The sequence below is a fragment of the Rhinoderma darwinii genome, chromosome 10 (genome assembly GCF_050947455.1).
Source record: "Rhinoderma darwinii isolate aRhiDar2 chromosome 10, aRhiDar2.hap1, whole genome shotgun sequence".
Taxonomy (NCBI): domain Eukaryota; kingdom Metazoa; phylum Chordata; class Amphibia; order Anura; family Rhinodermatidae; genus Rhinoderma; species Rhinoderma darwinii.
In genome coordinates, this window is record NC_134696.1 from 33385587 (window position 1) to 33411277 (window position 25691).

General features: G+C 42.6%; 1 protein-coding gene across 1 annotated transcript in view; it reads left to right on the top strand.

Moving 5' to 3' along the window:
• LOC142661957 (tyrosine-protein phosphatase non-receptor type 11-like) overlaps positions 1–25691 on the top strand; it is a 90307-nt gene that overhangs the window by 22174 nt on the left and 42442 nt on the right. Inside the window, exon 2 of the mRNA XM_075839726.1 lies at positions 23332–23454. Within this exon, the coding sequence (XP_075695841.1) occupies positions 23332–23454 (123 nt within the window). The remainder of the gene's footprint in view (positions 1–23331; positions 23455–25691) is intronic.

The window sequence follows — 25691 nt, forward strand, 5'->3', positions numbered from 1 at the left end:
GCTCGGCTGAATCTGCAGATTTCAGTGGGATCAATAGACTATCTTATGTGTTTGGGGGCCAACTGACTCTCCACTTGCTGGCCGGTTTTGGGGGCAATAACTATAAAGCATGGTTATGGAGTCAAGAGAAATAAAGGTCGGCCGAATAAATGTGATAAACTTCTGAGCTCTGGGACCCCACGATCACCAGAGACCCCAGTTCTTCCTCACTAAAAAATGCAGAGGTGATCGCACATTCTTCCTGATGCTTCATTCAATGTCTATGCGGGCGACCGAAACAACTGAACGCTTTACTCTATTTGTCTGCCACATAGACATCGAATGGAGAGTCGGAGTATGCGTGACCAATACTCCATTCACACAATTTCTCACTGCGCGACTCGAGAGCTCCCTTCTAGTAATTTGGCAAGTTAAATATTTCACTTCAAATTTGTCGCACGTCAGTTTTACTTTTTGTAGATTATTCCACAATCTGGTGCAAACTGCTTAGTAAATATGGGCAGAAATCTGTAGATCTCACAGCCAGGAACACGTAGCCCGTAGAAACACTTTTTAGATTTTGAGTTTTCTCTAAACACACTTAACCGCTAAATACTTCAGGACGTCCTAATGATGGGACGTCTGCTGTAAAGCAAGAACCGCTGGTCCTGCAAATAGCGTGTATGAGCATTTTCCGTGGGGTAACTGAATTTTGGTTTAATATTTTTACTGTTTACCGTCTTTTGTCACAAACCACAGGCTAATGTTCTACATTTCTTCAATCTTAACCATGGGTCATAGCACTGATTCCTAGAAGAAGATCTAGTTTCATTTTTATTTTTTACATTTTATATACTTATTTTGTCCTCCATTGTACCCAGATGTAAGAAGTTAGATTTTTAACGTATGAGCTGTAATGGGGTTATTCAAATGAGTGGCTGAGGCCAGACAGTGGCATCATGGTTAGGGAGGGTGGGGGCATCCTCAAGGTTTTAGCCCAGGTTAGTGTTGATCACTCACTACTTCTAAAAAAACTAAACCAAACCACTTTCTAAATTGGGTCGTTTTTTGATACGATGTACAGAGGGTCCCTTTTGGCCCGTTTTTTCTCCGGATCATGTGCCGGCACTGACCAGTGTTATGAGCTGCCCGATTCCTTCTATACATGTGTCCGGTGCAGGAGTGGACTAACCTCCTTTTTTTTTTTTTTTTTTTTGGCGTTCATATTTTTCATTAAGCCTTAGGTGCTCTACCAGGGGACTAGACAGCAATGTGGAACCGGTGCCTCAGTGTCCCCATAACCATGCTGCACACTAAAAAATGAAGTGGTTTTTCACTACTATTTTGATGTCCGCAAGAGAACAAACTGGTGGGCAGACATCAAGATCTTGGGGTCTACCAGTAAATTATAATTTACTATTTGGCATCCACTGACCGAGTGGATCATGACATCACGTCGTGTATGGGTAGGACTCTATTTTGTTCGTTTAGAGCATTGTTTCTCAAAACATTTTAGCTCAGGAAATCCTAAACTAGCTAGAGACCTCACTGAGAAACCCCAAACATGTTGCCCATCCTAACAGCACTTCATGTCGCTGCTGCTGTTATGTCATCGATAATGAAGTCTTCACCACCGGCCACTATCTTGTACTACATCAACGGCACTGGAACTAATAATGATCCTTGGTAGGGCTGGGCAGTTCATAGAAATCAAAATTGAGCGCAATTAATCGACGTCCTCTTGTGCATTTCAGTTTTATAAATGATTTTCTCCTGGTTTAAACTGTATCCATCTTCAGGACGCAGATAGTTGAATTCAATAAGGTCCCTGCTCTCAGTAAGGTCCCTGCTCTCAGTAAGGTCCCTGCTCTCAGTAAGGTCCCTGCTCTCAGTAAGGTCCCTGCTCTCAGTAAGGTCCCTGCTCTCACCCACTATATATCGCTGGACGCGAGGCAGTGACGTCATCGCGCCTGTCTGTGCTGAGCTGCACAGACCAGAGCAGCAGAGGGATATCCTCCATTCGTCATTGGAACAGGGTTAGATGAGTATGTATATTCTTATCAGGCAATATTGGGAGCAGCTATGGGGGACTGTGTGAGGGCAGCCATAGGGCATTATACTGTGTGGAAGTCCGTTATAGGGGCATCATACTATGTAGAGGCAGCTATGGGGGCATTATACTGTGGTAGGGCAGTTATGGGGGCATTATGTGTGGGGCACACTATGGAGGCAATATACTGTGTGGGGGCAGTGTCTGTGTATATTATATCTAGCAGGCTCCGGATAAATATTCAATTTCGTAGCCTGCAAATCGGGGGGCGTTGCATGCAAAAAGGGGCGTATCCTAAATCGTTCAATAATCGTAGTCTGTTAGGCTTCGTTCACATCTGCGTCAGGGTTCCGTCTGAGCTTTCCTTCAGAACGGAGCTCTGACTGAAACAAACAGAAATCATAGGTTTCCGTTTGCATCACCATTGATTTCAATGGTGACTGATCCGGTGCAAATGGTTTCTGTTTGTCGTTGTGCAAGGGTTCCATCGTTTTAACGGAATGAATACCGCAGTCAACTATGATATTTATTCCGTCTAATGGTTTCAGTCCGGGTTCTGTTCATGGGTTCCTCTGACAGGGCTCTGTTCATGCTTTCTGACGCAGATGTGAACGAAGCCTTAAACGTTCAGTTAATCGTGATTTTGATTTGGGTCATTGCCTAGCCCTAATCCTTGGGCATTTTCTTATTTTTATATGTATCTCCCTAGAAGACTCTTTTAAATGGCAGAGCAGCTTAGGTGACACCTGTTCAATTTCAACAACCTATAAGTAACATAACATTTGTAGAAATATACCGTTATTAGGGCGACCATTGTAAAAACGTCCTTCTCTGGAGGTACTGACTGCATTATACAGATGCTCTAAAGCCTGCTGAACTTTAAGTTCGGCATACGGTCTTGCTTAATTTTTGGATTGCGTCCAGTTCCTTCAGGGGCACTTACTAACACGATGCTTATGATGGTCTTTGAAATGATTGGTGCCATATTATGACAGCATTGGGAATAGTGTGATAAGTGATTCAGGTGTGTGGCGTAAGACGTTTAAAAAAAAAATAAAAAAATATAATAATTTAGTGGTGGTCCAAGTTCACCATTACCTATATAAATTAGGCACTAGATAGAGCACTCAGTGGGACGCCGTATGGTGCCCTTGTATGGCACCTTATTACAAAAAGATTCTCCCCTAGAAGAGGAGAATCCTAGGGGAAAATACCTCCGTAATACAGCATCTGATGGATTTTTGCTTTCAGGTTCTGTATTTTGAGGCATTCGGGGTTAGTGACCCTATAGCCTTGTTCTAGTTCTATGGGTGCCGTATTCAGTCTTCATACAACTCGGAGGCTGTACAGAGCCGCAGTGGTGTGCCTGAGCCATTCTCAGACGAAAACTTAAATTGGAATTCCCCTTGTTATAGATAGTTTTAATAAACATTAAAAAGATAACAGAATGTTAATTCCATTGTCCCATGACCTTGCTCCAGCTAAATATTTCTTGAGCTCATTGGTGAATTTCCACTCTTAAGTGAAAGTCTTTTTCACTTTTTTTTTTTTCTTTTAAAAAAAAATTAAAAATGATGGTTTCCTGCAGGTTCGTTTTGCTAGGAGAGGACAATAAAGGGTGGGAGCTGAGCAGGGAAGACGCCTGCGAACAGGATATCCCTCCCAGCTAGAGAGGAAAGAGCCTGAAACTGCTGAAAATGTTATAAAGGAAATCTAGAGTATTCGCTCCAGCGACAACCAGAATAACCGTCGTGTAAACGAGAATTTTCCTAAAGCCTCAGCACATGTGAGATGTAGTGTGGGGGCGGCCTATAATGAATGGGATTGGTAAAATTACTTAAAGGGAAGTTATCGTCGAAAGTTTAAAAAAACAAAACCTAGTCCTCTTTACCCCAGAAACCGCAGTAAAAAGTATTTTATAAAAGAATTGCCCCAATATGTTAAACAAGTCCAGCTAAGGCGCTAGCGCAGCATGCTGCCTTTATTTATTTTTTTCGGTACAATGACTGACACCACAACAGAAACAATGGAATCCCCTGGGTGCGGTTTTGCATCAAGTGACTTCTCCTTCACAACATTTGATTCTGCTCCTGTGACTGAACAGAAACTGGATTCTTACTGCAGATGTTGTTGGTCGACAAACTGGTTGACTTTCGAATAGCCAGCAGAATTATGAATACTGCTCTGGAATATAATTGAGTGTTTTAACAACAATAGAAGGGAAAAGTTGTAAAACAGGGCTGGGGCTGCTTTGCATTTCAGGCTATTACAAGCCAAATATCACTACTTGTGATTCTTCCTAATCCCTCTACGCCAGAGGTCCCCAACCGGTGGCTCTCCAGCTGTTACGCATCTACAAACCGCTTCCAGCGTGCTAGAAGTTGTAGTTTCTTGAAGGCTGTAGAGCCATGGTTTAGGGGCCACTACTTTACATATAAGAAGGACTGTTTTATATAACTATAATATACAGTCCTGGTAAGGTGTTTTTTTTTTTTTTCCCCTTTCCCTTCCAAAATGTGGTTGCAATTTGAAATTCTGCAGAACGGAAAAGTGATTACCTTTCTCTGCTCCGCAGAATCACATCTGGTCGTTCCATAGCAGCGAGGGAAGGGACTCCAGAGAGTAGAAAAATGACAGATTAAATTCCTGTAGACAAGTGCAGGCAGGGAAGTGAGCGCAGCTCCGCTGTCACGGAGTGGAACAGGCTGCTATCTCTTCAGACTCAGATGCAGCAGGAATGAAGGTCTGGCAGATGCCATTTCCAGGATGCTGTGCGTATGGCTTTTGGCAGTGATGGATTTTAACACCGTGGTTTCTAGAAGAATCTGCAAAATACATGGCAGTATAGGTTAATTGAGGGTGAACTTAAAATAATATGGTAGGAAATTGCCTTCATAGCAATTCGATAACAAATTTTATTAAAACTGCTCCGCTTTAATAGTGGAAGCAATTTTGGGGCTGGAGGGAGTTTTGGTAGATTTAAAGTTTTTCCATTAAACCACTAATCCACCAGCACAAGTTTTCTGACAACTTTTATTCTGTCTAATTGATAGGTTGTATTCTGCTGATGGATTTTCAGGATCATAATGTGTATTACTAGAACTTTCCACTGTAGGAAACAATTGGGACTATAACATTTATTTGTATAAACATCACATTCTGATGTCAGAACCTTCATGATTATAAAGAGAGGAGTGGCGCTACATAGGCACTGCTTATCTCTTCCTGCGAAAGCAGTCTGTCACAGGTTGCTTTTGTAGGAAGTTCCTTCTCCTGTGCCAATCGAAGTTTAAGTAACGTATAGCTCTCCTTTTGCATTTCAAAAGAGGTTCTTCAGCAGCTGCAGTTTGTGTTCTATAAAATGTGTAACAGTGGCTGCAGAACATCAAATTACACGCCTTAGCAGCTGCAGAACTTCTTTCTATACATAAGAAAGTTATATAGAAATGAGTGGACAAAACGAGGTTCTGCCGCAGCTGAGCTGTGTGTGCAAGGAATAATGTACCCCTACTATAAATGATAAAAAAAAAAGTCACCACAAAGTTCCATGGGTGCCGGCAGACTTTTTCTTTTTATATGATTACGGTACTCCTGGTGGCTGCTAATAGTCTTATAGTTTACAGTATGGGACACATGATCCCACTATACTAAAAAAATAACACACACACGCATACACACGCACGCGCGCATACACACACACACGCGCGCATACACACACACGCGCGCGCATACACACACACACGCGCGCGCATACACACACACACACGCGCGCGCATACACACACACACGCGCGCGCATACACACACACACGCGCGCGCATACACACACACACGCGCGCGCATACACACACACACGCGCGCGCATACACACACACACGCGCGCGCATACACACACACACGCGCGCGCATACACACACACACACGCGCGCGCATACACACACACGCGCGCGCATACACACACACACGCGCGCGCATACACACACACGCGCGCGCATACACACACACGCGCGCGCATACACGCACACACACGCGCGCGCATACACACACACACACACGCGCATACACACACACACACACACACGCGCGCGCATACACACACACGCGCGCGCATACACACACACGCGCGCGCATACACGCACACACACGCGCGCGCATACACACACACACACACGCGCATACACACACACACACACACACGCGCGCGCATACACACACACACACACACGCGCGCGCATACACACACGCGCGCGCGCATACACACACACACACACGCGCGCGCGCGCATACACACACACGCGCGCGCATACACACACGCGCGCGCGCGCGCATACACACGCGCGCGCGCGCGCATACACACGCGCGCGCGCGCGCATACACACACGCGCGCGCGCGCATACACACACGCGCGCGCGCGCATACACACACGCGCGCGCGCGCATACACACACGCGCGCGCGCGCATACACACACGCGCGCGCGCGCATACACACACGCGCGCGCGCGCATACACACACGCGCGCGCGCGCATACACACACGCGCGCGCGCGCATACACACACGCGCGCGCGCGCGCATACACACACGCGCGCGCGCGCATACACACACGCGCGCGCGCGCGCATACACACACGCGCGCGCGCGCATACACACACGCGCGCGCGCGCGCGCATACACACACGCGCGCGCGCGCATACACACACACGCGCGCGCATACACGCGCGCGCGCACATACACGCATGCATACACGCATGCATACACGCATGCATACACGCATGCATACACTTATGTATTCAGTTCCCTAAAATACATTATTGGTGAGCCTACACTACATATTTGAACTCTTCATGATGTTCGCACGTGACATGACATACTTTTGTTATGCTACGTTTCATCTGAATGAAAGATTTATGGTAAATGGTCGTGGAAACTATTTCAGTATTGTAGGGAGAATCCAGATGATTATATTGTTCTAATCTATACCTTTTATAGTGTTTTATGTCTACTGTGTATCAGAGTAAGGTTCCTCTAATCCAATTCTTCGACTTATGAGGGCTTGTTTTTTGCAGGACGAGTTGTAGTTTTTAAATGCACCATTTATTGTACCATTTAATGTACTGAAAATAACATCTTTGTAGAGTTGAATAGTAAAAGAACAGCGATTCCTCAATTGTTTTTTTTGTTTACTGTACAGTAAAAACGTGTTCACTTGATTCAGTGGGTCAATATGATTTTTAAGGTGATGCCAAATTTTTGCGTGTTGAGTAGCCCATGAAGGAAGTTGTCGTGGGCTGGCTTGGTGGGTATATAAGGTGTGCGATAGGCTGTCTGAACACACATCAATTGTTGCCATGGGTAAAAGGTGCATCGGAAAAAAAGCCTTCAGTTTGGACCACCGATAATTGCCAAAGGGTTGCCTTCTCCGATGAGTCATGTCTTCTACTTAAACGAAAGGATGGACGTTGGCGTGTCAGGCGAGAAACCTCAAACGCCCTGCGATCATTGCTGGTAGAACACAAGGTGGTGGCAGCAGCAGCATTATGGTCTGTGAAATTTTATCGTGGTATTCTCTGGGCCCACTCATCCATGTGGAAGGCACTCTGAACCGATTTGGGTATGAATCCATCATTGTAGATCATGTTCACCCTTACATACTGGGGTAGACGGAATCCTCCAAGAAGACCATGTGACATGTCACATGGCTAGAAGTGTCCGACAGTGGTAGGGAGAGCATGACTAAGACTTACAAGTACCTCCCTGGCCCCCTAATTCACCAGACTTTAACCCAATTGAGCATCTGTGGGACCTCAATCGTCTTGTTCGCTGTATGGATCCTCGCCGCCCCCACGCAGCCTCCAGCAAATGTGGGATGCTCTCCAGATACCGGAGAAAACCTACCAGCACTCCGTGTGTGTGTATATATACAATATTGCAGTGTCTTGTGCTGTTTACTGGCGCCTATTAATATTCCTCTGGTAGTCCCATGACAACCATCAGCACCCCACAATTGTCACGGGGAGCCAATGGGATGACAGAGCCCCCCCCCCCCCTGTCTAAGGGCTTCGATGCTGTAGTCGCTATTGACCGCAGGAGTGAAGTCGTCGAATGTCTGGAACTGCAGTGTTCTCGACCCCGGCCGTTCGAGTGAGGTGTCAGCTGTTATACACCGCTGACATCCAGTATATAGAAGGGGTTAAATAAATGGATTGTCATAGAAAAGTAACGTGTCAAGTCCTGTAAAATTTATCATGCAGCTCTGATCTTGATAGGAGTGCTGGATTAGAGGAATTTCACTATATAACGGTTATGTGAAGCACTTGCACCAGAGTTCATAATTTAATTTTGGTGACAAATGAACATGTATAGTGTGGGGTTTGCCACTTTATGTATTTCTAGGTCTGAATCCGTGAAATGTCTATTTTTAAAAAATAAAATAAAATTCCCCCAATACCTCCCAATCTTTGCGCAGTTCTGCGTTGGACAGAGGTCTTTTTGTGACTTGTTGCTATGGATACATTGTCTTAGCACTACAGTTTCCAAGCAACACCTCCCTAGCAACCAGGCTTTGTCAAATTACTCGGGTCTCCAGCTCAAGGTTTAGTCTACAGTGAGCAAAGCAGACTTCTCAGCAGTGAAAAATAAATTTAAGTACTGCCCTAGTTGAGCAACAAACTGCTTCTCTACTAACTAAATTGATTACCAAAAACTTGTTTATCGTATGATGGCTGAGATTGCCAAAGGGTTTGTTAGTAATTACGTTGGTAAGAATTATGTGTCACAATTAATGAGGCTTTCCCAGGAGTCAAAGAGACTATCAATCTCTGAGCTAGTCCATCAATGTTTGATCAGTAGGTCCGACCCTCTGGACTACTGCTGGTCAGCATATTCTAGGTCATCAATGTTTGACTCTTGGAAGGCCCATTTAAGGCCCCCTTCACATAATTTTATTTCCCCCCCCCCCCTTTCTGTCTGAGCTATACATCTGACCTTGACGTATACCTCCGACTGAGGGATGCACCGTATCCCACTGAATATGAATACAGTCCTATATGTTGGCTGAACTACCCGGGCAGTGTGGGACTTGAAGCACTGTGCCCAGGGGAAGCTCCTGACGTCACTGTCCATATATAAAAAGTGATCTCAGGAGTTTTAAATTGCAGGAGTCCCCGGCCGTAGCATTGGAGACGCTGTTTTGGCCTCTGTCGTGCTAATGGGACTTTAAGGACACGTTTGGGGTGTGTGCTTGGATCTTACCAGATTTACACACTAAATGTAGGGCCAAAACGTGGTGTGCACTAGGCCTAAGTGGAAAAACATAGAGGGTTTTATGTAAATGCTGAATCCACATGATCTGAGACCAGTGGCAAAGGGATGTACAGAAGAGGGTCATGCACCTCTATAGAAGGTCCATAATGTCTCTGTACAAAACAGAGCCGTAATACAGCAGTGTGCACGAGCCCTAGAAAAGTGTTCTCATTTACTGACCGCAAATATCTTGAATAGTAAATCTAAAGTATCTTGGAAAGTTATGGAATTTAAAATTAAAGTTTGTGTAAAAACAAAACGCATTTTTCTTGGCAATATTTTAATTAACTGAAATGATTTGCCGCTGCTTGTGTTTGGGTGTGTCCCATCTCTGAAGCAATTCAGTTACGGTTTGGTGTTAAATATGCTGTGATGAAATTGTCATATGTTGTAAATGTATACAATACAGCAGGACAGTTTAAAGGAGCACTCCAGGCAAAACGAATACTGTTCTGTCTAGTGCACAGCGGTTCATAACTCAGGGATTCTTGCTTTTAGTCATGGGGGTCTTCGTAGCAGGATACCCGGTCATCCGCTTATTGTCGGGACTTTTCGAATAGAAAGCAATAGTCCAATGCAGACACCTCTTGAACTTCATATAGGTTTCTTCACAAGCCCATCTTTAGATTGACCGTGTTCACACAGTGTGGAAAAATAACACACTGGTAAATAATTTTTCCACGTATTTGTTCCGATGAGTGGAACGAACACATTTCCGGTGAGAAAAAAGGGACTTCAGTTTGTCTTCATTTTATGTTGGGAGGGGAATACAGAAATTATTTTCTTTAAAATACCGATGTTATACTTTTAGTTTTCCCTAAAAAAACAAAACTGTATTGGTTTATTTCAGCTGCTTCCCCTGTGGCCACGACTTAATTTGTATGTGGCTCCCCCACTCCCTGTGTGGTGCGCAGCAGCCACGTGACCTGTAGTAAAAGCGCCACATCGATTAGCGGCCATGTCACAAAGACACGTTGTTGAGCGCAGTACAAAGTACGGTGAAGGGGGAGGAGCCATGTGCGGACTAAACCACAGCTAGCTAGGGGGAGCATCAAACTATAAAAGATAGTTATTTGATCACTACGGTAGTAGCATTGCCAGTTTCATAAAAATAAACTGGTTAAAGGCCTCGGCAGTAATCTTCATAGAATAACTCTTGTAGCCATACCATAATCTGGTCATGGGGAAATCACTAAAATATTATTCCACTCCTGTGGGAACCCCTACTCCTGGGTAAAACTTTACTGACCATAATATTTTATCTGTAAATGTTCCGACCTTATTACATTTCTATAAGTGTAAAGAATATGTTGCGGGTTTATGGCTTTTTTTTTTTTTTTGTTTTTATTTTTTTGCAAACCTGTATCAAAGATGGAAGCACTTATTGGAATTTTTCTGCTGGCCGCTAACTTTTTGAGTTGTTTTCTATTGATTTCTATGGAAGCTCTTACTGCTTGGCCATCAGCCCGGATTGCAGGTAATTTATGTCCTAGCTTACAGCTCAAATTGAAAGTTTTGAGTCTCCTCCTTTTTTTTTATTTTTTTTTTGGACTTATTCCTATTTTAGTTTACAAAAATCTTTTGCAAAATGTGAACTGGATGTATACGAGTCAGTCCATTATTATACATGCATTGTGTGTATGTATATGATATGCTTGTTGCTGTACTTGAATGGCGGAACATGTAGCGGTTAAAAATGTAACACTACAGTAGTGAGCACATGGACGTATGTGTTTTGCGTCCCTTCTAATGGGTTGATTTGGAGAGGTTTAGTAGCGGCTGAGTTGTCATTCTTTGTTACACTACAGTTGAGAAGGTAATCTCCTCTCTACAGACTTCCTGTACGTTACCTTCTGTGTTATCCAGGAAATGTAGATGCATATTTTCAGCCTTTCCCCCCTTCCTCCTTCATGGAGAGAGTTGTGGTTTAACGTCTTGAATTTGTTGCGTTGTAGAATGTGTTAACATTAAAAACGCCCTGTACTCTGTATGATTGTTTTGTGTTCATACCACATTTTTTTTAATAATAATTAATATTATTATTGTTCCTGTATCTATCATGCGCTCATATGTAACTGAAAGCTGTGTTTTTTGTTTTTTTTTATTTTTTTTTTAAATTATGGCCAACAATCAAATTCACTAATAACCGATCTATGTAGTGGCGACCACTGATTGTTAATGGCGACATGGTTTTGTGGGTAAATCTGCGGTATTACTTGCAAAATTGTGCAACCATTAATGATCAATTTGTAAAACGCACCCACCGTTCGTGAATATGGTTTTCAAATGCATGCGACCACCACTGTGTGTCCTTACCCTAAGTGCAGACTGAGGTCAGAGCTAAGAAAGCCACACGATCCTGGTGTGAAGTCTAACTAGTTGAATGCTGTAGTAAGGCTGGGTTCACACCTGCGTTCGGCTTTCTGTTCTGCTCTGTCTGGGGAGCAGAACAACGGAAATACCAGATGCGCCGGTTCTGTTGCATGAAGCCACCTGCGGCTGACGGAACTCTTTGACTCTAATGGATTCTGTTGGGGTGTCCGTGGTTTCACCAGAATCGATAGGCTGGATCTGCAACGGAGTTTATATATAGGTGAGGAAACCTGCTTTTGTTTTTAGCTAGATCCCAGACACTAGTGTTTTACCTTATTGACTGTGTCTGCGTATCAATACTGCAGCTGTTTGCTCTTGATCAAATAAGACCAGTTTTAGCCACATCCATGCAAATCCACCGTTTATTTGGAATCCTTTACTTTGCTGGTAATCTCATCTACACTTTGCAGAATTTTTCCGCACCAAATTGACCTACAGTGTAAATTTTTAAATCTGCAGCATATCAATTTATCTTGCGTTTCCATCTGAGAATTGTATCTAACAAGTTTATATATATAAAAAAAAAAAAAAACACCAGAAACCGCAGCATAAAACCAGCACCTGTTTCCACCAAAAAGGTAAAATTTGCACCTAAAAAAAGGCATAAAAAATGCAATATTAAGTGTGGATTTTACATGTGGAATTCTGTGGTTTAAAGCAGATTATCCACTTCAAATTCCAGACGTGTGCATGTTGCCGAAGACTGGATTCACACATTGCATATGTGTTGCTGGTTTTGATACAGATTTTGTAGCCAGAAGTGACTTCAAAAGGAATGAGAAAATGGTGTGTATTGATGTGGCAGTGTCAATTCTGAAGTGTATGGAGCTATCATTTCTGATCCGATTCAGTCACATGCGGCAAAACTGATAAGACGGCGGTTCACAGTGGAGATGGGAACATACGAAGAGGAGCCATCATGGCATGCATAGCTTAAAAGCCACACGATCCCCATGTAAATCTAGATCTACTCACGGCCCAAAATGAGCCAAGCAACAAAGATTCAAGGAGGTTACAATTTCAGCAGACAGTCAAATGTGGGTGTTTCCTCCAAAATAACACCGCAACTGAGCTGTCAGGCAAACGCCCCCACACCTGTCTGCATAGACCTACCTTGAAAATACTGGTGTTTTACAGTTAGTGTCCGCCTATATGCACACAGCAACTTCTTTTCAAGTCCGTTAGGATGTGGATGGTGGTTTGGATCTGCAAAGTGTCCATATGGTAATAGTGAACTACCAGATAACAGACCAAAAGTGTTATCATGGGGACCTCAAGAGCAGAGAACATTGAGGCATCACAGGCAGCTGTAGTTGGGGGGGGGGGGGTGGCCCTCACCTTATTCATTGCATCGTAAGCTGTATGGAGAAAGGAATCCTCGCATCGCCAGAAGATATTTCAGAATCACATGTGCTTTAAAGCTGTCCAGTAATCTGCCTGAAATAATTTTACATGTGTTCAGATAGCACTAGCTTTCTTTTGTGCTCGAAAAAGGGTCCCAACCCAGTTGAGATATGTAAGGCTGGATTCACACAAGCATGTTACGTCCGTAATTGACGGCCTTATTTCGGCTGCAAGTCCCGGACCGAACACCGTTACATGCTTACGTCTCCATGGCCACGTTGCTTCTCAACGCCCTGCCGACTCCATTCCGCCAAGAGGCGGTCCATGCTTCTCTATCCATAGCTACAGTGGAACGCACGGCAACTCCACCGTCCTCTCCACTGCGCATGCGCCGATGTCATCAGTGACGTCACAAGGCGCGCATTGGACGGCAGACTCTGCTACCATTAAATAGAGGAAGCAGCTAACGGACAACTAGCGCCTTTTTCTAGTGGCAAGCCACCATTAAGCAACCAGCGTCCGTAAAACTGTCTAAACAGTCACCAGAACGGCGGAGGTAAGAAAAACTCTTGTAATGGACTTCTATTATCTTTGCAATATTATGTAAATTCCTTATTTACTCCACTATCTATCCAGGTCCTGGCTTCACATGACACTTCTGCATGCTCTAAAAATTATCTATAGATTATTATTGTTATTTCTAGTTGTTTCCTCTTGGCACCTACTACATATACCAGCCATGCCAGCCCTTGTCGAAGTTTGTATGATCCTACGTTATACAGTACAATTTATCTAGATCTATGACCTCAATAGATTTTACTCGGACTGGATCTACACGACTTCCTCTAAATCCAGAAACGCCACTTGTTACTCCGTAGCTTACATCATGCACTTACATGTAATGACCGTTTCCTGGAGACTTGATTCTCCGCACTGTTCCTGTTTTTGTCTTTGGATGTATTTCTATCTTTTCTAGATAATTTCTAATTATATAGATATAAAGACACTATGTATGTCCTATATCCTAATTATGTATATGGAAATTGCCTCTGTGTCTATCTCTATCTGTGTGTATCACTTTTCCAGTAGTGCCGAATTATTTATTTTACATGAAATAATTTTACATTCGGACGCGGTCACTGACGGGAATTCTAGAAAATATCTGCTCCCCCATGATCACTACTTTATTTTATATATCTCCAGTTCTACGACATTTGTTATACTTTTTAAGACCCTTTTTCTAACCTTCATGTTTGTCCGTTTTGAGGTAATATTTTACGTGTTAATTTCTTTTATGCTTCTTTTTTTATTTCCATCAAGTTTGTGTTCAGTAATTGGGTATAATGCACTGTTTTATACAAGATTCCTCATGGTTAATGTGATGTCCCTTCCTGGGGCTCTCCACTTGGCTTGAGACCATACTATGAGGTTTGAGGTCCTGGATCCATGCCACTAACCTCATGGCTCTTGGGATGTACCGAAACCTCCACAGCTGTGGACCTGCTAAATACAGCACACAGAGGTTTTATTTCTGCCTCCCTTTCTCTGATGTGCAAACGGCAGAAATAACCCTTGGCACAGCATCAAAGAGGCACGAGCCCCATCAAGGGCTAAATTCTGCCCTGACACACTGCCTGTGCCCAAAATAGCCTTGCGTTAATTAGCCGTGGTGTTATATCATCCTGCAGGGCCCGGTACGGCCTGGCAGGTTGACAAGACTGGAGCATGACACGCGTAACTGTGACGTGACTTGGATTTCTATTTATCTAACTGTGTGTCGACAAGGTGCACATTTCCATGGTGGCGTGATGAAGTGGTTAAAAGGGATTACAAGTGCGCTTACATATTCAATTACACGGCCACAGACCTGATTGTTACAGCTTTACACAATGTACTGGCCTGATCTTCTACGGAGCATGGAAGATGTATCCTGTTCCCTCACTTTGTGGTGTATTCCGGCTTAAACTGGGTTGTCTCGAGTCTTGCATATGTGTCCAGATGTTAGCGCATTATCTGTGTTCAGTATTTTAAACTTCTTAAAAAAATATTTATTTAAATATTTGTTAATTTTGAAAAAATGTGTAGTATGTATGAACTTTCTAGTTCCCTTCCAGAATAAAACCGCACAGTCTACACCATTTTTATTTTTTTTGTTCTCTGTTCAATACATGATGTGAGTATACCATATAATTCTATGACTGATAATGTAGAATATCTGATTATTTGGCACCTTTCAGGCCCCACTGATTCAAGGCGTTTTATGTGTCTCTAGATATATAAATAGATATCCTCTATATAATCCAAAAAACAACTAGCAGCACTGGGAGAAATAAAGAGGTTTTGGGCGCCAGCAACACTACCTTGATTGGGGTCCCAAAAAGTATAGAAAAAAAACAAACCTGCAGCACTCAAACTATTCCAATAAATGTGACATGGGTGAATGAACAGCGGTTTATATTGCAATAGTTTTGGAGTGCTACTGTAATGATGGGGGTAAGGAAACAGACAAGTGAGCCCTAATCTACCCGCCACTCAGTCCCTGCCTACTTGCAACGACCCGCCCTAGGCGACGGGGTACAACTGGGCAACGATCCCTACGCTCAATAAGTGCACGACAGACAAACAGACAAGGGTACACAGAAGCAAGGGAAAAGGGGCAGTTGCCCACGGCAACACCGTGAGCAACAAGAGTGGTGAACGAGCCGAGTCAAACCAGGAGAGAGCGAAGTACAAAACGCTGAGCAGGAGAGTAGTGAACAAGCCGAGTCAAACCAGGAGTGTACGAGGTACCAAACGCAGAGCAGGAGAGTAGTCAGTAAGCCAGGGTCAGAATGAAGCAGGGTCAAATAGTTCAAGAAGCTGCAGCAGGGCAAGGAAACCAAACGAGAAGAATCACAAGCAAGGAGGAACAGGAAAGGCAGGTATAAATAGACAGAGGGCGGGAGCTAGCTCCGTCTGGCCAGGCTGTGATAGGCTCTCCCACTCCTAAGCCTGCCATCCTGAGTGGTGGAAGATGGAGTCAGTCTCACAGACATAGAAGCAGGTGCAGACTGATTACCTATGGGAGTTGACACAGAAGCTATGCCTGGCAGATCCTTAACAGCTACATTTACTTATTACTAATAATTTATAATACAATGGTACAGTAGTATACATTTTTTTTTTTTTTTAATGCATAGCCAGTATATATAAAAAAATGTTTTTAAATGGAAGCCTACTCCATTGGACAGAGTTTTAAGTGAAAACCGTACATCTAAGGGAAAACTGTCTGAAAAAACAAACACACAAGGAACTATGTGGTGCACAATACAGTTCCATATTACAGGCCAAAAAACAAACTGTTGTGCCCATGAGGCCTTTAAAAATATAAAAAATATATATATATTTCTCCTAAAACCAGGTCAGAAAATCTCCTATACACCACATTCCAAATTATGCAAATGTTATTTTTCGCTGATTTTCCTAAGTAGTCTATGCAAATGAGTCAGTATAATCTTCAAGCCATCAACCATTGGAGTATAATGCGAATTTTATTGAACAAATCTCCTAACAGATTTTTATTTTTTTTTTATAGAAGTAAAAAAACTCAAAATGCACTGTTTCACATTATTATGCACAACAGAGATCAAAACATTTTAAAAGTTGTAAAGAGAACTAAAATGGTAATTTGTTGAATTTGCAGCATAAGGAGATCATATTTACAGAAATCAAAAGCTCTTTCAATCAAAAAAAAACTTAACAGGCTAAGTTACATGTTAACATAGGACCCCTTCTTTGATATCACCTTCACAATTCTTGCATCCATTGAATTTGTGAGTATTTGGACAGTTTCTGCTTGAATATCTTTGCAGGATGTCCGAATAACCTCCCAGAGCTTCTGTTTTGATGTGAACTGCCTCCCACCCTCATAGATATTTTGCTTGAGGATGCTCCAAAGGTTCTCAATAGGGTTGAGGTCAGGGGAACATGGGGGCCACATCGTGAGTTTCTCTCCTTTTTTATGCCCATAGCAGCCAATGACAGAGGCATTCTTTGCAGCATGAGATGGTGCATTGTCATGCATGAAGATAATTCTGCTACGGAAGGCACGGTTCTTCTTTTTGTACCACGGAAGAAAGTAGTCAGTCATAAACTCTACGTACTTTGCAGAGGTCATTTTCACACAGTCAGTGACCCTAAAGGGGCCTACCAGCTCTCTCCCCATGATTCCAGCCCAAAACATGACTCCACCACCTCCTTGCTGACATCGCAGCCTTGTTGGGACATGGTGGCCATTCACCAACCATCCACTACTCTATCCATCTGGACCATCCAGGGTTGCACGACACATCAGTAAACAACACGGTTTGAAAATTAGTCTTCATGTATTTCTGAGCCCACTGCAACCGTTTCTGCTTGTGAGCATTGTTTAGGGGTGGCAGAATAATAGCTTTATGCACACTTGCAAACCTCTGGAGGATCCTACACCTTGACGTTCGTGGGACTCCAGAGGCACCAGCGGCTTCAAATATCTGTTTGCTGCTTTGCAATGGCATTTTAGCAGCTGCTCTCCTAATCCTATTAATTTGTCTGGCAGAAACCTTCCTCATTATGCGTTTATCTGAACGAACCAGTCTGTGCTCTGAATCAGCCACAAATCTTTTCACAGTATGATAATCACGCTTATGTTTTTTTTTAAATATCCAATGTTTTCATACCTAGTTCATTACCTTGGACAATTTCACGCTTTTCGGCAGCAGAGAGATCCTTTTTCTTTCCCATATTGCTTGAAACCTGTGGCCTGCTTAATAATGTGGAACGTCCTTAAGTAGTTTTCCTTTGATTGGGCACACTTGGCAAACTAATTATCACAGGTGTCTGAGATTGATTACAATGATCCAAAGAGCCCTAAGGGTATGTTCACACGGCCTATTTACGGACGTAATTTGGGCGTTTTTGCCCCGAATTACGTCTGAAAATAGCGCCTCAATAGCGCTGACAAACATCTGCCCATTGAAAGCAATGGGCAGACGTTTGTCTGTTCACACGAGGCGTAATTTACGCTCCGCTGTCAAAAGACGGCGCGTAAATAGACGCCCGCGTCAAAGAAGTGACCTGTCACTTCTTTGGCCGTAATTGGAGCCGTTATTCATTGACTCCAATGAATAGCAGCGCCAATTACGCCCGTAATTGACGCGGCGTTCAAGCGCCTGCGACATGCCGTTACGGCTGATCTTACGGGGATGTTTTCAGGCTGAAACATCCCCGTAATTTCAGCCGTTACGGACGCCCTCGTGTGAACATACCCTAAGACACAATACCATCCATGAGTTTAATTGACAAACTAATAATTAAATGTTTGACACTTAAATCCAATGTTCATAATAATTTGGAACATGGTGTAAATGTGTCAAATTCTATTAAGCTGTTTTTTGTTTTTTTCTTTGTCTGTTTTTAGTAAGGGTTCGTACACACTACTTATTTTCGGGTTGGCCATTGATTTCAATGGGAAAAACTGCGTTCTGTTCCGACTGTTTTTTTTTTTGTTTTTTTTTTTACACTGCCGTGTAAAAAAAATATATATATATTTTTTTTTAAATCCCTCGCGAAAAAAGTGCATGTCACTACTTGAGCTGTTTTTGGAGCCGTCTTTCATTGACTCTATAGAAAAGCGCAAGTTGCTAAAAAAAACGGCTGAAAATCAGGAGCTGGGTGACCACCACTGTTTTCTCCATGACATGGTCTGTCACCAAGCTGTCCACAGATTCCTAAGCAGATGCTTCTGTTATACAGTCATACACCTGCTTCTCTTGCTTGCAAATGTGCTTTTCAAGACTCTTGGAAAGATGGGAAAGAGCTCTAGTACGAGATGTTATGGTGGCCAATATGGGATGTCACCAAGCTTTCCTATACGTGGATATAATTCTATGAATTTAAGGGTATGTTCACACGGCTTATTTTCGGCCGTTTTTAAACGCCCGAAAAATCGTAAGCAGCCGTTTTGAGAAACGGCCTTTTAAAAAAAACGGCCGCCAAAAAGAAGTGCATGTCACTATTTCAGCCTTTTTTCCATAGACTTTACAAAAAAACGGCCGTAAAAAAACGCAGCAAAAATCGCGAGTGGCTTAAAATACGTCTGAAAATCAGGAGCTGTTTTCCCTTGAAAATAGCTCCGTATTTTCAGACGTTTTTGAGTTTGTGTGCACATACACTAACAGAGAACAAGGACTTGTAAGTTTGGCTTTTTTTAAATGTATGTATTTTTTGCAATTTTTTATTTTATTTTTATTTTTTGTCTGGTTGTGAATCCACAAACTATCGCCTGACTCACACTATAGTGGGCATGGTATTGCTAGATAAAGAGTGGGTTGTGTCCAGATAAGCTGCCCAGCCCCCAGTATTTTACAGATGGAAACCAAGTAATTCTCAATTTGATGCAACCTCTAATCAAATGTTACTAGAAGTAAATATTCATCTTCTGGTATTGTGCTCCAACTCCCCTGCCTAAATAGATCAAAACTATCGCTGCCGGCAGGAACTTCCTGCATACTGTCATACATTGAATTAAGCAATAAAACCTCATGCAATAAGCTCCCAAACTCACCCCAGTGGTTTCTGTAGTCAGCCAAAATGTTATAATTTACCTGCCTATGCAGTTGATTTGGAGCTCTGTATCTGTAAATTGGAGCTCTGTTTGCTGTAAACGCATATTGAGAAATGAACAAGAACAGAATGTTGGACCTAAAAATTTTAAGTGGAGATTCACATTATGGCCTGATTTACTACAGTGGGGCAGTAAACCTATGTTGCAGCTAATGTCTTAGGCCCCATGCACACGACCGTGCCCGCAATCACGGCCCGCGATTGCGGGCACGGCCGGCCGCTGACTGCCGCATTTTCGCGCCGTGCTCCCATACAAAGTATGGGAGCAAGGCCCGCAAAATGCGAAAGAACGGACATGTTCCATAATTCCCGGAACATTTCCACGGCACTGACACCCTTCCGTAGTGCTACGGAAAGGTGTCGGTGTTCAATGAAAGTGAATGGCTCCGTTTTTGCGGACCGCAATTGCGGTCCGCAAAAACGGAGGTTTTTTGCTGTCGTATGCATGGGGCCTTAGAACTTTAAGATTATGTATATATATTGAGCGCATTCATGCATTGAAATTTTTTTTTCTTTTTTCTAAGAAGAATTTTTGCAATAACGTCTGCCATTCTATTACCAATCCTTGACCATAATAGGACAGGTGAGTTGCCTATACATCTTGATGGTTACTAATCTTGACTGGTAATGGCATCCAGGGACTTAAAGAGACTCTGTCACCACATTATAAGTGCCCTATCTCCTACATAAGGAGATCCGCGCTATAATGTAGGTGACAGTAATGATTTTTATTTAGAAAAACTATCTATTTTAAACCACTTTGATTTTTAGCTTTATGCTAATGAGTTTCTTAATGCCCAAGTGGGCGTGTATTACTTTGGTCACCGTCATACACTCCTCTGTACAACGCCCACTTGGTCTAATCCGTGACCAATCGGCGTCATACACTTCTCTCCATTCATTTACTCTGCAGATCGTGATATAGTTATATCGTTATGTGCAGCTACATACACAAACACTAACATTACTGCAGTGTCCTGATAATGAATATACATCACTAAAAGCCTGGACGTGATGTTTATTCAGAATCCTGTCACTTCTGTAACTGCTCTGTGAGATTTACAGCAAGGCAAACGTAATCTCGTGAGATTACGATGTAACCTGTCATTTCAAATGAAATGACGCTTGCCTTGCTGGAATCTCACAGAAAAGATTCAGAACTGTCAGGATTCTGAATACACATCACGTCCTGGCTGGAGGTAATATATATTCATTGTCAGGACACTGCAGTAATGTTTGTGGATGCACATAACGATATAACTATATCGCTAGTGCAGTGTAAATGAATGGAGAGAAGTGTATGACGCGGATGTCACTGCAAAAGGGATCGTAAACACTGTGCATTTTCAGGGACACAAGTAAATAAGGAACAGAGGTTACACCGTGCCAATTAAAATGAGTGGTCTGTCCGTGTAGAGAGAGAAGTGTTTTGTAGCCACCCCATACTCTGGCTAATAGAGGAGGACGCTCTCTCAATCACACTTTTACGTGCACAGGCGCACACTCTTTAGCTCAAAAATCCCCAATATGGTATTTGAAAATGGGTTTTCTAAATCGGACCACTCTCTTAAAAATTCTTTAGTCTATTCTGGTTTCTTTCTTATTCTGGCAGGTTGTCATTTTCATCCTGGGATGCTGTGCACTGAATCATTCTTTGGGTATGTGCACACGATATCGACCATTACGGCTGAAATTATGGAGCTGTTTTCAGGAGAAAACAGCTCCTGCATTTCAGACGTAATTGCTCGTACTCGCGTTTTGCGAGGCGTCTATTACGGCCGTAATTTGGAGCTGTTCATTGAAGTCAACGAAAAACGGCTCCAATTACGTCCCAAGAAGTGTCCTGCACTTCTTTGACGACGCTGTTATTTTACGCGCCGTATTTTGACAGCGACGCGTAAAATGACAGGTTGTCTGCACAGTACGTCGGCAAACCCATTGACATGAATGGGCAGATGTTTGTCGATGTATTTGAGCCGTGTTTTCAGGCGTAATTCGAGGCGTTAAACGCCTCGTTTACGCCTGAAAAAAGGTCGCGTGAACCCAGCCTTATTCTCTCCCTGTGATCTATACAAGGTCATTATGTTAAGGTGTTGCATATAGCGTATATGCCAGGAAATGCTCCTGGCACATATACAGAAGTTAGCCATGGGTACCCATTGATCCGACCATATATACCAGAAGTGTCCTTTTAAGTATGCGTTCGGAGGTTATGTGCCGGCCTATCTTTTTCTGTGTACTGAAAGTGTAGTTGACTAATAAAAGATTTAGCACAAAGGCATTCCACAAAGATACCGCATAGTATACATTTGTTTCTCTTAAGAGAGCCTACAGGCAATGTATACTGTTGCATAAGTCGGGTTTACGTTCATGGCACACGCTGGGATTAGTGTGATGTGAACAGAGCCTTATGTATGTGTGGGATCTCCATTTAACAGAATACAGGGTCGGTGTACATGGCTTTGCTGTGTGCATGAGCCTTTTAAACAATATGTGCTGGATATGTGTATGTTGTACAATCCCTTTTCAACCGGACAGTGTATGTTTAATGTGGCCACACGTGTTCTCATAAACGGAGGGAGAAGCTGATCATGACAATTCACTGTAGATACCGGACAAATATGACGTTTTCTTATCGCACCGCTAGTCAAGATGGAAAGTAAATGTAATTTTAGCTCAAACACTGCATGGACAGTCTAATTGTAGGGTTTCTGTTGTGACTTACAGATTGTATGTCACACCTGATTTTTTTTTATCTCTAACATTTGAAAGTCATGCAGTTTGTTTTCCATTTGACTTTTTTTATTTATTTTTTTCTTCCATTACATGTAACACTTAAGTGTAGATGTAATTAACAGAACCGAATATGGCTTAAAATGTGGGTTGAATTGGTACGTTTTTGTTTTCTTACCTCCTTGATGCACCATTTGTACGTTGGGGTGTGTTCACACATCGTATTTAATTAGTGGTTTTTTTTTTGGTTTTTTTGCCATGATTTTTGCAAAAGTAGGATATCCCACCCCCATTAGTAGTATATCTGATGTTTATATGCAAGATTATATTACATATTTATGTATTCATTTTGATACTTGTATAGCACTAACAAATTCTGTCGCACTATACAGAGATTTTGATCACATTAGTCCCTGGGGCTAACCATTTCTCACTAGGGGCATTTTCATAGAAGTAAAAAAATGTTTTTTTTTGGGGATCAAGCATCGGGAGAAGAGGTTGCCCCTGGTCGATTTGAACGCAGGACCCCACTGCTACTAGGCCGCTGCGATGATAAATCCGCTAATGCAATACGGCGGATAATTTGTTTGTAATAGTTTAATTCTAGTGTCTTCAGGGCAAACCACTTTTGTGAAGCCCAGATTTCCTCCTATATTCAGTCTATATTGTACTATTGTCTATATTGTTTCTTATATTTGACTTCTGCTCAATACCATCAGTCTACAATTGCCTTTCACAAGACCCGACGAGCAATACACTTTTTTGCAATTTTCCTTAGAATTGAATTGGCCTTCCAAACTGTTCTCTTTATAGGAATCTAATATTTATGGAGATTATGAACTAGGATTAGTATATTGGTCGTAGGGAAAGGTTTAAATATCCTATAAAATGCCATTTGTATTTTCTTGTCAGATGGTTTCATCCAAACATCAATGGATTGGAAGCTGAAACTCTCCTCTTAACGCATGGGGTACATGGAAGTTTTCTGGCTCGGCCAAGCAAGAGCAACCCTGGTGACTTCACGCTGTCTGTCAGGTAATGTCATGTCTTGCTTTATCATGTAATGTGACAACAGAAAAAATACAAATACGAGAAATCTGAGCTTATATAATTATTTTTTTTTTTTTTATATATGTCTATTGCCACGGCGCGGGGTGTGGACCCACTGGGCCGTACCACGTAGCGGGGTAGCAGCTGGCCAACAGGAACAAAACAATGTCTATAGTCCAAAATGGGTACCTGAGGCAATGTAGACAGTAGCAGAGACACAACTTGACTCTCACTGTAGATGGCACAGTAGATGCAGCGGAAGACACTACTTGACTCTCACTGTAGATACGATCGCACGGGAAACAGGGTACAGGCAGCAGGAACGGGTAACACTGGGAACTAGGAGACCATTTGCAAGACAAACTTAGGTATATAACAACGCTCAGGCAAGGTTCAAGTGGGCAGAGCCATTTGGGCTAATTATTGAGAGATGACAGCTGGACGCGTACTGGCCCTTTAAGGCCGGGTGCGCACCCTGCGGGAAACAGTCAGAGAACCCGGAAGTGAGCACCGGTGTCTCCTTGGATGAAGATGTCGCCGAGAACACAGATGTCCAAGGCCGGGGCCGTCAGAGGGTAAGTCTGAACGACGGCCCTCGGCCATAGACATTACATCTATCCATCTCTATCACACCCCATAACTTTAAAGGTTATGCAGGAGGAAAAAGAAAATGAATGCCAGCTCTCCTAATGTGTAAAAAATTAAAAAGAATAGCGCCTCATGGTGCAGAAATCCCAATACAGTTTGGATGAGACACAACAGGTGTAGGAGTGCGTCTCACCTGAACAGGTTGTTCGATGTCCAGGCACAACACTGTTTAGAAGCATTAATTGATGTAGTTGCAGCTGCTTCCTAACCGGTGGGACAACATGGTTCCATCGTGTTTTGCATGAAGTCCAGAAAAAAATAGAAGCCAAAAAGTGCTACTTCATCACAAATTAAGACGTCCTCCGCAGGTGATGTGTAAATCCGTTTGATTCAATTTGATGGGTTGACTCGTTTAGACACCGAACTGGCGTTTTCATCAGACCATATGCATTCGGTGTCAAAACGCATCACCCCATCAAATTTAATAAAACTGATTTACACATCACCTGCTGAGGACGTCCTGTCCTTTAATTTGTTCATTTTTGGCTTCCATTTTTTTCTGGACTTAAAGCTTTCCTAATGGTCTACTGTAGTCGGAGTATTCGTGATGGCTTCTCTGGTGGTCTAGGGTAGTGGAGGGGTAATTCCTGCTTCCTCTGTTGTAACGGCCAGTGGAGGGGTTTATAGTTGACTCGCCTCTCCAGGATCCAGCAATGTCTTCTGTCTACCATCTCTCTGACAGGAAGCTGAACCCGATGTGCTAATATCAGCTTCCCCTTTCCTGACCGGCACGCAGAATACAGTCGAGGGAGTCCATCTTTACTTCTGACCATAAGAAGCATGCACGTTTTAGCAGGACTTTTTTTTTTTTTTTTTTTTTACACGTCGTTTTAAAGAGCAAAAATAGTTGGAACTTTTTTTATTTTTTATTTTACTTCATGGGTGCAGGTAACATCCCTGTATAAATATCTTTTAGATGGAAAAGCTTGTTGTTGGCTATCCTACTTAAATTTTCAGGCATATCCTCTTGTTTCCCTTTTTCATTTCATTGCCCACCTACCATATATGCATTAGAGCCCATGTGCAGCTTGTGGATAGAGACACAGTCCTAACAGCCACCAGGTCTTGGAGAACTTGCTTATTTCAGCACTCTATGGGTATGTATCTATTTATCTCTTGAAATACATGCAGCGTCATGCCCTCAGACTGCTTCATGGCGTGAACTTTCCAACCATACAGATAAGTTTATAGATAGGGAACATCTCACTGCGCTTGAAATATCACACCAAATCTGTTTGAGGAACCATATCTGCCTAGATGTTCCTTCTATGATGTGTTGCTGCTATTAGTTTGTCCTGTTTGGTTGATAAAGACTTTTTGCTTCTGCTCTGTTCTTTGCCATGTGTAATCATTATATTTATGGGTCTTCTAGCTTGTTTTATAGACTTATTAGGTGTGGTTTTTTTTCATTTCTTTAGTTTAGTTTTATATTTGACACATACAATTTTTGTTACTTTTAGGGATTCCTTACAACCCACACAGGAAATAACTTTTAAAGGATTTCTATAAACCAGAAATACAGGGTTTCCCGAATAACTAGTGCAGATGTAATGCTGTTTTATTTTATTTTTTTA